Consider the following 14,195-nt stretch of genomic DNA (forward strand, 5'->3'; position numbering starts at 1 on the left):
TTGGAACAGTAAGTGTGAATTAGGGATGTTTGAAGAATGATATAAGATGAAAAATTTATAAATAATAGTGAAAATAATTTGTGAATAGTAGTGAAATAAAATAGTTTGAGTTAAGATGTTTATTGAGTTTTAATAAATGAGAGAAAAAAATTGAATAAGAATATTATAAAATTAAAATATCATTAGAATAAGAATTTTTAATATAATTTTTGTTTTGAAATGTTAAAAAGTTGAATTATTTTTTATGTTTTATTCTAAACTTTTGAAAAGTTATAATGATTAAATAAAAAAATTAAAAAATGTTTATGTTTGCATGATATTTGAGAATGAAATTATGAGAAATTTTGAGATGAGATGTATTTCCTAAATAATCCCTAAATCTCTTCTAGTTGCTCAAATCATTATGAAAAATGCTTCAAGGTGAGCAACTCATGTACATAAAAATAAATTAGCAAATCTAGAACGTGTATATATATATATAAACTCATTTTTAGAGAGTAATGTTATATATAATTCTAATAGTAATGTTACATGCAGTTATAGAGTGTGCAAGTACCGTACAGTCGTTTTGAAAAAGAGTGAGATCTATTATTAAAAAATTAAATTTTTTTATGTAAGTTTCATATTTATTTATTTTTTTAAAATGATTGCGTAATATTTATACACTCATAATTACAGTTATCATTTTTATAATCTTAAATACATGAGAATTGTCTATCGTAAGACAATACAAATTATTTTTTTTTTTAAGATTTTCTTTTTTAATATTAAATCCCTTTATTTTTTTCAAAATGACCATGGTACGTACATATATGATTTATTTGACCATCGACTATGGTCGCACATGGCCGACAGCCTACGAACAAATAAAATAAAAGCGCAAGAGAATATTCAAAAAATATAACACAGAGAGTGAGAGAGACGAAGGTGACGGTTGCATGTAATAATGTAATATTATGGTGGCTTAATAGGAGCCGTTGGATTGTCAAGTGCTGGTTGCCATGGGAGTGTTTGTTGTATCACGATTGACGATGTTACTTCAAAGATCGCGCAAGCAGCAGACGTCGGTCGAAACAACCTAGTTTCAATTATAATATTTATTTTGCAGTGAGTATTTGGTTCCTAATATTGCAGGGAGATACTGGTGTATTCTGGTTGGGTTTCGGGTTGTTCGTCCTTTTTTGCAACCTTCCCGCAGCACACGTCTCTTCTATCGCTTTCTCTCTGTCTCATCTATCGATAATACTGTGTTTTTTTCTCTTCCCTTTTCTGCTTGGCTTATTACATCAATCGTGCTATAACTCTTACCAGAATTCATTACCTCTTTATTCTTCGTTGAATGATATGTCTTTCACAGCGCTATATATTCTTGTTCATGCGATCTTCTGGTAATGGATTTGCCAGCCTCTCGTAGTGACTGGTTGAGGGTCCTCTATGTTGTGTTTGCGTTCTGCTCTGCCCTCTGTCTTGGTGCCCTCAAAGGTTCTCTCCAACACAATTTCTTTTCAGTTTTAATTTTCATGGCAGCTTTCGGTATCATTTTTATTTTTTTCATTTGAATTCGACTATGGATTCTTGAAAATTTCCTTGTTATTTCATTAAATGTTGCAGGTTTACTAGTGGGTCCTATTGCTGGTCTGATACTGGTAATAGGGAATGTTGGGGTAATTATTGGTTTGTTTCCTGCACATGTTGCCTGGACAGTTTACACCCTTGTAAAGTAATTATCTCTCAAAATTTTCGTTTTTGGAATTTCGTCAGTACCTTTATCTTTCTCTAGAGATTCTAATTTAGGTGATTATATGGGTGTACGAGATTTTTTTACCTGATCAGGTTCATATTTTGTTAATTACAGGATTAATATATTTGATGCACCGCTTAAAGTTGCTCTCCTGGTTGCTTTGCCAGCCTTATTCGGTTTATGGTTGGGTCTTAGCATTGCTGGGAGTGTTCTCGTGGGAGTGGGCTATGGATTCTTCACTCCCTGGGTTTCTACTTTTGAAGCATTCAGACAAGACAATGAATCCAAGAAATTCTTACATTGTATTGTGGTAAAATTTTAAAATCTGCTTTTTTTAGTTTTAGTTTTCTGCTTAATTCATTAGCCACTGTTGGTTTGTTAGTTTTTGTTTGTTTATAAATTCTTTTTCCTAAAGAAAGAATGTGACTTTTGAATTATATGATATATCCATGAATACTCAGGATGGAACATGGGGAACCATTAAGGGAAGTTGTACTGTAGTCAGAGATTTTGCAGATATATGTTATCATTCATACCCACTTTACATGAAGGAGTTACGTGAATCTCCTGCTTCAAATGATCTTCGAACTCTTAGGTAATGGCGCTGTAATTGCGATATTAACTGTAGTCCTCTTTCTTGCGCGCTTAAAAAAGAAATCCATATATCATGTCAGTCTCTAGTTGGTTTCTGAGCCTTGGAGTAATATGTTAATTTGACTTAGTTTGGAGCCCAAACCGGCATAGGAATTAAAAATATGACACTTCAGTTTGTTTTCTAAGCAACGAATGGATTATCAACCTTCCATGTACCATGGTGGTCGGTGGCATGAATTGCAAGCACCAAGGTATGATGTTTTAAAGTTGGTACAGAGGAGAAGAGAACGTGGTGTAAAGGCTAAATTTATGTTGAAAACGTCGAAAACAAATATTGGGTGTTTGATTTGATTATCCGTGGTGAAAGCAGCAGCTCTTGCAGAACTTACTCTTTGGAACTATCTTACAGGTTAATTCACATACCTGCATGTATCATTGCCGGATTGATGGGGCTAATTGTGGACATTCCTCTTTACACCATGATTGCAATACTAAAGAGTCCATACATGTTGTTCAAGGGCTGGTTCCGACTGGTGCATGATCTAATTAGCCGTGAAGGCCCATTTCTTGAAACAGCTTGCATCCCCATTGCTGGTTTGACAATCCTTTTGTGGCCAATTGTTGTTGTTGCAAGCATCTTATTGGCTGTTTTTTCAAGCTTTTTCATTGGATTGTATGCATCAGTTATAGTATATCAGGTTTGTTTGCACTTCTATATGATCCTGTATTTTTAACATTGGCCTTCTGCTGCTACTAAACTTACCATTAAACCTTCTTGTGGATGAAGGAAAGATCTTTCCAGAGAGGTGTGGCATATGTGATTGCAATGGTTGCTGAATTCGATGAGTACACGAATGATTGGCTCTATCTTCGAGAGGGGACTATCCTTCCAAAGTTATCATTTTCCCCTTCATTCTCCAACATGTTTAATGATCCACTGTGATTAACTGCTAGATTTTTGAGTTTCCCTCTCTGTTTTGTTTTTCAATTTTTAACTGTGGTAATCACTTTGCTTGCAGCCAGGCCCTTGTATCAAAAGAAATGTGCTGCTCAATCATCTGAATTTTCTTTTAGAGGAAACCATGTGACTGGAGGCAAAATAAGTTCTCTTTCTACAGAAGCACCTGCAATGCTTATGCCAAGCCTAGCTCATTCGAGATCAGTCATGGAAGCCATACAAGAAGTAAAAATGGTGCAGGTATAATGAGGCAGACCTGGGTTTCCCCCTGATATTTGTTTTATATTCAGAGCCAACTATTGAACTGTTTAGGTCTAGTGTTAGATATCAAACAATGCTAGACTTCAGTTTCTCTGCGAATGAAATTAAAAAGTTTAATTTTGTGCTTTTAATGTGCATTCTTTAATAATAATAAAAAATAAAAACTGTTGTCTATTCTTTCTATCCATCAAACCTTTGAGATATCAGTATATGTCAATTTTTTCTGTCTTGCACTGCTATTTTGTTTTTTTGGATGAGCTGTTAATTTGTAGTCCAGGTAACATGGTCTGGGTACACAAATTTAATCTCTCTTGAAATGTACAATTCTTAACGCTTCATGAAGCCTATGTTAACCATTGAATTGGTGAAAAAAATTGCAATAATAGGTACGCTTCCTTATTTTTATAAAGCCTCACTTTTGGAGGAATATAACTTTGACTAGTTAGAAATCTGGTCATAGGAAAGGAACACTATTCTTAAATTCATAATATTTTATTGTTGTAGTGGAAAAAAAATTTCTTAAGATTTTTGTTTGAACATTGCCATGTGATCTAGACTTAAAAGAATCATATCTTGCAAAGGATCTCTTTGATGGTAATACCAGTTATATAGAGTTCTAAACTGAACAAGTTGCATTTTGGAAAATGCATAATTTTAAAACTTGCAGGGAAATCATCCTGAAGTATATAAAAAAAAAAAAATCTTTATTAATCAGCCCTCTAGCTTGTTCTATTATAAGTGAATGAAATAATTTGTGTTTTTGTCAAACTGCAACAGATCTGGCAGAGTATGATGAGGTATTGTGAAATGAGGGGCAAGGACCTTTTGGATGCTGGTGTAATTACACCAGCAGATCTCTATGAATGGATGAAGGCAAAGAATAGTGATGAATCAGCCATTATTAGCGTTGGCTTGCCTTGTTATTCTTTCTTGCAGGCTCTTCTCTGCTCCATCAAAGCCAATTCTGGTGGTTTATTGCTTGATGGCGTTGAAGTAACCTACTTCAATAGACCAAAGGACAAATTGTTGGACTGGTTATTTAATCCTGTAATGGTCTTAAAGGAACAGATTAGGGTCATAAAATTGGGAGAAGACGAGGTGAACTTCTTGGAGAAAGCGGTGCTATTTGGAAGTAATACACAGCGCATGGAGACATGGCAAAATGGCAGTTTGGCACCACAAGATGCTCTCAGAGCGGCTCAAATCCGGGGTATCAGTAGAAGGTATGAACTGTTACCTTACTTCATATGTACTGAGAAGCAAACATTGTCACACGTCTATTTTACAAGTGCTATTTGGGACTGTTTCTTCTGATTCCCCATTTGATTATCACAAAATTACAGATAAATAGCAATGAAAATTTGGAGTCTTCAAGGATTGCAAGGATTTTTCCTTTACCATGTTTTTGTGAAGCCAATTTAAGAAACAGGGAAACTCTGACTATCATTTGTGGCTATAAACCAGTATGATTGCTTATGCTGCATTTATACATCCAAGGAAATGTAGTTGTTCTATGCTTCCTGCCGATCCTTTTAGCCAAATTGGCCCAATGCAGAAAATGGGAATATCTGTTCTATATGAAATTTGAAACAGATTTGCTTTTTATCTTGAAACTTGACATTCACCCACTAAATATGGTGAAATTTGACTCGTTTTGAATATGAGAAAATTGTATCTTTGACCCTTCTATGTATTCTAAGAGTTGGATTTTTTTTTCAGGATGATAGGAATGATAAGAAGTATATCGAAGTTCCCCACTTACAGAAGAAGATTCCACCAAATTGTGAAGGTTTTAATCACATACTCGCTCGATAAGGAGCATTCTAACAGATCAATTTCGTTAAGATCAGTTGCCTCCTTTTAAGATGTCTAGGATGAACTTCCGGTAGGTACCTTTTGCTCTTTGTAAAAATGCTTTCAGTCTGTAAATTTGTTTACATTATTAAATTGCTGTAAAAATTTATTCAGGCTGCAAGACATTTAATATTCAAGCAAGCATTTCAAACATTCCCTGTAAAAAATAGATGGAGTAAGGGGGGGGGGGGGGGGGGGGGGGGGGGGGGGGGGGGGGGGTGTGAAATTTAATAATGCGTTTTTCAGAAATGGATCAAGATACTTAATTTGGGTCGTTGGGTTGAGGTTTATGTTTTCTACTCTTCCCAAAACATCAAAAAGCTCCCAATCAAAATGTTTCACTGTTCTTGAAACATTAGATTTAGGGTGTTTAGTGTTGTCAAGTATCTGCCATAAAGTTAGTAGTATTTATTTATTTTTATTTTTTTTATATCGGAGAATCTCTTCAAGGTATAGTCCTTCGGATCCATCTAGAATAAAATTTCGGCCTTGTTTACTGCACCTTCAGAAGTTTTCTTATGCAGAACTAGTTAAATCGTTGGTCCTAAAGAATTATTTGTACCTATGAGGCGTTGAACTTTAGACTTTGAAGGAAGTTATACCACAAGATCAAGACCTTCAACACTTTGGGCCAACCAGTAGTATTTTTATGAGAAAATATCAAAATATATTGAATACATCTTTGGGTTTTAAGCATTTAACGGGTCCGGAAGTAGCATACACATCTGGGTAAAGGAAAATGCCAGGCTCCCACAATCTTCGCCAATCGTCCTTTTTTTCTTTTCTTTTTAATGATTAAGAAAATTTTTTTTAATAAGTTTTTAATTTTTTTATAATATTTCTCTTAACAAAATGTGTAAAGAAAAAAAAAAAAATCTACCTTTTGGTGAGGATTCTTGGTGCACGGTGGCTCAAGCAGCTCCCTTGGAAACAGAGTGCTGGTGCCGCCCCTGCTTAAGCAAAATTTTTTTTTAATTTTTTTTATTCATATATTTTTAAATATTTTTAAAAAAATATAAAAAAAAAATATCAATATATTAATAGGTACTTTCTTAATCAGTAAATAAATGAAACAAATATAAAAATAATTAAATATGTTAACGGTCAAAATAAAAATACAAAATGGAACGTTACAGTAATATTAATATTCTTGGAAGAAGGCCAGCGCTGTTACATTCTCCCATATACGGCGTTCTCGAACATCCGACACGTAGGACGGCAGGCAGCTGATCGTTGGCCCATAACACGTTCGACTGACACGATCGCGCAGTAGCCCGAAGCCATTTGTTCGTACTATCATGTCAACAAATTATAATAAAACAACGTGTGAAGACAAATTATAATAATACTAAGTGAACATAAAAATTATGAGAAATGATTGGTATAAATTTTAAATCAACAAGTTTTATATAAGTTTTTGTAAAAAAGTGGACCACACTTAAAAAAATATAAAAAAATTATTCTTTATTAGTAAGATTAACTTTTTTACAAAAGACTTGAATGAAAATTATCTATTTGAGACTTATACCTAACATTACTCTAAAATTATAACAAATTATAAAAAATATATGCACAAAAATTTTGTATTATATATATATATATAGAGAGAGAGAGAGAGAGATCAGAGTCCATACAGTAGCTCTTTGAAAACAATGAGATCAATATTTACATTAACAGTAATGTTATACACCACACTTTCATTCCACTATATAAGATGTGACATATTTATCATTATTAGATTATAAACAATCATGTAATAAATGATTATTCAATGGTAATATATATGTAACATCTTACATAGTAGGATGAAAGTGAGATGATAGTATGATGTATAGAATTTTTCCTACACTATATTATAATCTCACTTTCATCCCACTATATATGTAAGATGTGGCGCATTTATCACCATTGAATGATCTTTTATTGTACGATTAATGATGATAAATATGATATATCTTATATAATGAGATGAAAGTAGAATTAGAGTGTGAAGTATAATATTACTCTTAATGCCTCCATTTTAAAAAAGGAAAAAAAAAAAAACATACTTAACATCAAAGGTTGACAACATGTTTCATTAAAAAGGGCCAACTACCCTTTCGAAACTTCCGAAAATTGGAAAAAGATCAAATTTAATCAAATCAAAATTGATAGATGAGACTTAAATTATGAGCAATTATTTTACTTTCTTTGACATATATATAAATATTTCCTGTATGGATGCGTCAATTCTTTTTAACAATGCTAGTATTCTTCATCCTAAATTTTGTCATGATATCAAATAACACATGATGACGATGCATTACATTTTAAACGACTTCTTTTATTAACCACTTAAATGATACACATTTAAAATGTATTAATAAATCATCAAGTGTGATTGAAATTGGCAAAAATATATTTGTAGCCAACTATTTCCTGCGAAAATAATTATTTTCTATTAGAATGAGTTTATTTTTATCACAAATAATCATTATCGTCGTAAATAATCTGTCACAAATACTCATTTTTCTTACAGTAAATTAAGTTAAAAAGTTCTGCATGCATTACTTTTTTTTTTTTTTTTTTAATAATGTACTACTGTACGTATACATATATATCGATCAACTCTGTCGGGAAATGATTAATTTGAATGGTTATTTTTTTCAGACTGGATCATTTGGTCCCATGCACGTACGTACAGTACTACTTCTTGTTTGACGGAATTAATTGAGGATCTAAATTTGAACAACGTGTTTAGATATATGTACCCTTAAATTCATATATCTGGGTAAATTAAGTAAACGAGATTTTTACGCATGAGGAAGTACTATATATATAATACCGAGTCACCGACAATATTTCATTTTCTAGTACTTGAGACAATTATGAACATGATCAACAACTATCTAATTAAAAGTACTCAGACTATTAGTAGCCATGCATTAATCACGTACAGCATGCAGTTTAATTGATGTCACTAGTCTTCTATATATATTGTCTCTTTCTAGCATTACATGAAGAAAGGAGAGCAGGCATGCATTTTCCTTTTAAGGGCCGCGGAGGTGTGATTACATTAAGGTGGCCTGTCATGGCTGAAGATAATCTCCATTCCTACATTTTCCTCATTCTAAGATAGGAGATGATGAGTTATATGGACAGACACCGTCTCCCAATAAAAGAAAACAAGTTTATTTGGGGTACTAAATTATAAAAGGATCTCTTTTGTGGAAACATACCAATTTGACATATTATATATGTATCTTACTATCTTACGAAAAAGGGTGGCTCTACATGAGCTACTATTGGGAGCTCCCGCTAGTTTATTTTGGATTTTTTTTTTTTTTTTACATGTATTTTCTTTAACACTTTTAAATATTTCAAAAAAAATTCACAATATTATTAAAAAATACTTACTTAATCATTAAATAAGAAAAAAAAATAGCGGTAGCCTCTGCAGGAACTACCAAAGAGAAGAGAAGCATTTTCCTTAAAAAAATAAATTTTTAATGAATTTCTTATAGTTTTGAAAGTTCGATGTACCTAGCTAGGATATATTGATCACTTGGTTCAGCCACTAGCTAGCTAGAGGAGAGGGGCGAGCTCCTTCCGGCGAAGCAACGACAACGGCGGTTTGCTTAGAGGGAGAGAGAAAGAGAGAGTACTGACGGGGAGAAATACGTGTTAAATTAAATTCCTATATATTGGGATAAATTAGGACTAAAAATCGAGTAAAACTTTGAGCAATTCGACATCAAAGTCTTGATCGATGGGCAAACGTTGTAGCTGGTCGATGGAAACTAGGTACTTTTTGGGGTCCCCCAGACAAGCACAAAGATGTGGGTCGCTTAGGGGGGGCACCGGATCCAAGAGGAATGCTTAGCTATATATATATGATGATCTCCACCGTGCATGTGCTGTCATGACGCCACCTTGATCTGTTGGTTTGTGCCTTGATGTCGCTGTATGTTACGTGCATGCAGCAGCTAGCATTCAAAAATATCTTATTCATCTTTAATTTGTTTTGTTTGGGTTGCCAGCAGAGACGCTAGCTACAGATATCTATTTTGGTGAAAATACGGCAATAATTGCAATCTCTATTATGACGCCACCTCTTTGGAATTCTATTTCAACTTCATAACTCAACCTCCTCATTCGTCTTTAGCTATATCCACGTACGTACGGTTGTAGCTAGGATTAATAGTACTGGCTTAGATCGATAAGCTTTTACCAATCTATATAACATGAACGATCTGATCTGATCTCCCCGATCTCTCTCAAACTGATCAGAAGTTTATCACAGGACGAACTGATCTCCTGTAATTCAGAAAAGGAAGAACAATATATATGCGACCTTTCGTATGCAATTATACGTTTGTCCTACACGTTATATATAACTCGATCGTCAGACCATGACTCTTTATTTTCCTCGGATCACATAATTACCGCAATTAAAAAAAAAAAAAAAAAACTAAAGGAAGAAGAAGAAGAAGAAATCACTCAATCTCATGAGTTATGTAGTTCTTTAATTCCCTTTGTGTTTTCTAAGCCAAGTTCATTTTAGTTCAATCTAGGGATATTGTGTTATGGCTCAGAATCTTTGGCATGAACGGAATTAAGCAAACATAAATATTTAACCTTGGGATAGGCAAAAGACCCGCCCATTTGACACAGCACGACTTATATATAACTCTATTGCAAAGATTAGTTCTTTGGCAAGAAAAAATATACGGTGTCCATGATCCATGCGATTTATGAAAAATTACTAAGTTTATAAAGAAAATTACAAATAAAAAATTGAATTTAAAAAATATTTTTTGTGGATCACGCACATATTTAAGACATCCGTTTAATGAAACTCTATGAATTAAAGACGGAAATAATTTTTGTTGATAGAATACTTTCTTCTTCACTTAAAATTTTTCTTCTTTTATTTTTCTTCATTAAAAAAAGTCGTTGGTATACAGTTTGATGCACCAAACCGCTTGTACCTAGCAAGTCTCATTAATATAACCCAAGTATGATCCAAGGACCCACGTTAGACTTCATGGCCCCCCAAAACTTTTTGAAAACACAATATACTCCCTAGATTTTATACATAATTCTATAAATATAGAAAATGGACCCCCAAAAAAATTATAATCTCCATATATATACTCTCTAAAACTTTCTAAAATTTCAATATACCTAAAAATGCCTCTCTCTAATTTTTTTCTTTTAGTCCCAAAATTCTATTTAATTTCTATATATTATTTATTTTCAAGGATGTGGTCTCTTCAAAATTAAACTTAAAACTAAGTTTGGAAGAAATAATAAGTTTATTAATATGAATCCCAAAATTTTTTGTTATACAATATTGGACTTCTTAATATGGAATCCAAAGTGAAAATATAAGAAAAATTATTTAAGATCGATGATTTATATGAAAAATAGTTGCGAGATTTTATCCTATAGACTTCATTGAGTAAGAAAAGAATTTATTTAAACTTTCAATTGTAGCATTATATGTTTAATGTGATACGTAAATATCTAGATTTTGCATGAAATATGATCAAGTAGCTTACATACTAGAATAAAATATCACATTCTAAAAGATCTCTTGATGTTTATATGAAGAAAATAAATTCTAAATATTTCATTACAAAAATAACAATGGATGAATATTATTCCATGAAATATTATCGTCAAAATATGAAACATGTATTAAGTTATGTTTTTATAATTTTATTTCTACGTCTATGTAGCAAATTACCGAGATATACTTTTCTATGTAGTTGTGTCTTTATGATTATTCAATCTCTTTTTAATTTACATAAGAGAAATGACATTAGCAGTCCTAAGATATGCAAGTCACACCCACTCCCTTTGAAAAAAGTAGGTAAATCTATAACTCACATGAAAAAATTATTTTTTAATGGTAAACCTTACTCTTTTTTCAAAAGAAATGCATAGTGCTTGCACACCTACAACTGTATCTATTATTACTCTTTATATAAATATGTCATATAATAAAAAAAGGTTAATGATACCCTTACGACTTTTAACTACCGGTTTACTACCGAGCTAACGTGGTTTTATTTTTTCATTTCTTCTCAGAAGATGTTACTCCCAGATTTGAAATTTCATTTTCCTTTTGAAATTCAAAATCGCAAATCTCATACCCTCTTGTTTTCCTTTCATTTTTGCCTCGAATCCTCTACCTAGTGCTCCGAATCCCTCCCTACCAAAGTCGCACGCCTCTTTCCTTCCCCTCCCTTCCATTTAAAACCACAAAATCGAAGCAATATCAAAGCTCCACTTCCATTTCCCACAAAAATCGAGCTGCAGAGCTCCATTTCCGACATGGCGTGGCGTGGGTATGAAGTGTTTGTTAATATGTCTGTATGCTTCTCTCTCTAATTTTCACTTCTCCATTTCCGGGATGGCGTGGGTATGAAGTGTCAGTTTCCTGTTTCTGTTTCTCGGTGAATTTGGATTTCTGATTCGTGACAGTGGTGATTGTCTGCATGAGTGATCGTTTTATGGCCTTCAGATGATAAGTGGGGTACTATCGATTTTTTTTTTCTGATATTTATTTTGTTCCAGACCACTTGTTTGTTCGTTGAGGAGAAGTAGAAGAAAAGTTCAGTTGGGGTATTTTTTGGGGTTTTCCAATGGACGTAACTGTCTAATTCTTTTATTTTATTATGCTTGAATACATTATTTCGATTTGGTTATTTTGGTTTCACCATGCTCATATTTTGGGTGTTGGCACCAAGTTATGTTGCATGGTTTCTTACATTATTTGATGGATTTGTTATTTGGTTTTTCTCTCAAGAGCTATTTGTTATAATAAATAGACATGTTTTTTTTTTTTTGGGCTAGATAACTCTGCTTGTTAACATCAGATTCATCTATGCATGTCCTTGATTATTTTCTATGGAAACAAACACATTTGGTGTTTTAGAAATTTCAAAGCAAAAGGTTGTGCTCTCCAGTGTATAAAACAATGTGACAGAACCACTTGTGAGCTAAAATCATGAAAGGGTCTTTGCCACTAAAGGTACAAGCAGCTAAATAAACAATAACAGGATTAGAATTTGATTTTTTTATGTGCCTTCACTGTGTGTCTTAATCTTTTGAACGAACTATCCATTACATGTTTAGATTTCATCCTTGTGAGTCAATTTGTCAAGAAATTCATGTGTTTATAAGAAACCTAGTTTATGTGGTTTCCTTAATTTGTTGTGGTTATGCTTTGGTTTTTTTTTACCATTCAACAAAGTCAAGTTGGTTCTTATTAGGTTTTTTTTTTTTTTTCATACCAACAGTATACACAATCGAGTATACTATTTTTTTTAGATAGAAACTTGCTGCCTCACCAGTCATGCCAGTTGCAACAACCAAAGATACTTAGTGATGGGAAAGAAATGTGTGACAATTAGAATGTCATCGATTATAATGTAGGTAAAACAAATTTCAATTGAATGAGTATCAAGTGCTCACAGGAAACTTGTTTTGAGTCACCACACAAACTGAGTGTTGCATAACACTTGTGATTTTTTTAAACACTTGATCTTGATTGGCTATATCATCTCTACAATGTTCATTTTGGTGATCTGTTTGGTGGTGCTAAGTGTTTGCATTGATTTGCTTTACGAGTGTGCTTTTTTGTTTTTCAATTTAAGTTTCAAGTGGCAGAATGCTTGTTATAACTGGGTGTTTTTATTCTAGATTACGTAAAGTATATTAATGAAAAATGTTCCTTGCTCACTAAGTGTCTCGGGAATTCATCTCTTGGTGGGTTATCAAAGCCTCCCCAACATTCTTCTTTCATAGAGATGGACAACAAGTTGAGAAGTTTGTAGGAGCCAACAAGCCAGAGGTACAGAATAAGATAACTGCAATTGTATAAGATCCAACTACCCAATGTCAAAACTGAGTGCTTTACTTGTTTCTGTCTAGTGAGAAGGGCTGCTTATTGTTATTCTATACACTTTTGTTACCAGCATGGATGCTGCTTGTCTATGGGTTTTTTTTTCCTTATTGGTTTGGACTTTGTTTTCTGAAAGAAACTGATGAAGATGTAAAAGAGCAATGGTGGAACCCATAAATTGCTTTCAAAGAGCTGAAACGAGATTATATGTAGTCTCCAACTGCTATGTACTATGTTTCAAAAAGATAAATGATTTACAAGTTGAACATGCCCTATCCAAATATATTATTCACTCTCTCAACTTACTTTAATTTATAAGCAGCTAGCCATCAGAACATTGACATCCTCATATCTCATCATTGCTTTAATTCTCACTTATTACAAAAATAAGACCTGAAGCCAAACAAAACATTACACAACATTTATGATCTTGCAGCATTATAAAACACAATACAACACAGTTCATTACAAAACAAAATTCAGAAGTTCATTACAAAATGATCTTACAATTGATAATTTCACTTCTGTTGGTGGGTTATCAAAGCCTCCCCAACATTCTTCTTTCATAGATATGGACAATAAGATGAGAAGTTTGTAGGAGCCAACAAGCCAGAGGTACAAAAGAAGATAACTGCAATTGTATAAGATCCAACTACCTAACGTCAGAATTGAGTGCTTTACTTGTTTATATCTAGTGAGAAGGGCTGCTTATTTTTATTCTATATACTTCTGTTGCCAGCATGGATGCTACTTGTCTATGGGTTTTCTTTTCCTTATTGGTTTGGACGCTTTTTTCTGAAAAGAAACTGATGAAGATGTAGAAGAGCAATGGTGGAACCCGTAAATTGCTTTCAAAGAACTGAAACGAGATTATATGCAGTCTCCAACTGCTA

The 14,195-nt window shown here is 33.1% G+C and overlaps 1 protein-coding gene across 3 annotated transcripts; it reads left to right on the forward strand.

Annotated features, from left to right (window-relative positions):
* The first annotated feature begins 953 nt into the window (after positions 1-953).
* LOC121249442 (uncharacterized membrane protein At3g27390) lies at positions 954-5,561 on the forward strand. Of its 3 annotated transcripts, none has more exons than XM_041148161.1 (10): positions 954-1,107; positions 1,358-1,482; positions 1,612-1,720; positions 1,856-2,051; positions 2,203-2,336; positions 2,745-3,033; positions 3,123-3,229; positions 3,359-3,533; positions 4,332-4,777; positions 5,274-5,561. In XM_041148161.1, exons 2-10 carry the CDS (start codon positions 1,392-1,394, stop codon positions 5,416-5,418), a joined length of 1,692 nt encoding a protein of 563 aa, XP_041004095.1. In that variant the 5' UTR covers positions 954-1,107; positions 1,358-1,391; the 3' UTR covers positions 5,419-5,561. The 3 variants fall into 3 exon arrangements, with proteins under 3 accessions (XP_041004095.1, XP_041004088.1, XP_041004091.1); XM_041148154.1 differs by having other exon boundaries at positions 1,047-1,183; XM_041148157.1 differs by lacking the exon at positions 954-1,107 and having other exon boundaries at positions 1,125-1,482; positions 1,612-1,715.
* The last annotated feature ends 8,634 nt before the right edge of the window (positions 5,562-14,195 follow it).

Source organism: Juglans microcarpa x Juglans regia, chromosome 1D (assembly GCF_004785595.1).
Source record: "Juglans microcarpa x Juglans regia isolate MS1-56 chromosome 1D, Jm3101_v1.0, whole genome shotgun sequence".
Classification (NCBI taxonomy): domain Eukaryota; kingdom Viridiplantae; phylum Streptophyta; class Magnoliopsida; order Fagales; family Juglandaceae; genus Juglans; species Juglans microcarpa x Juglans regia.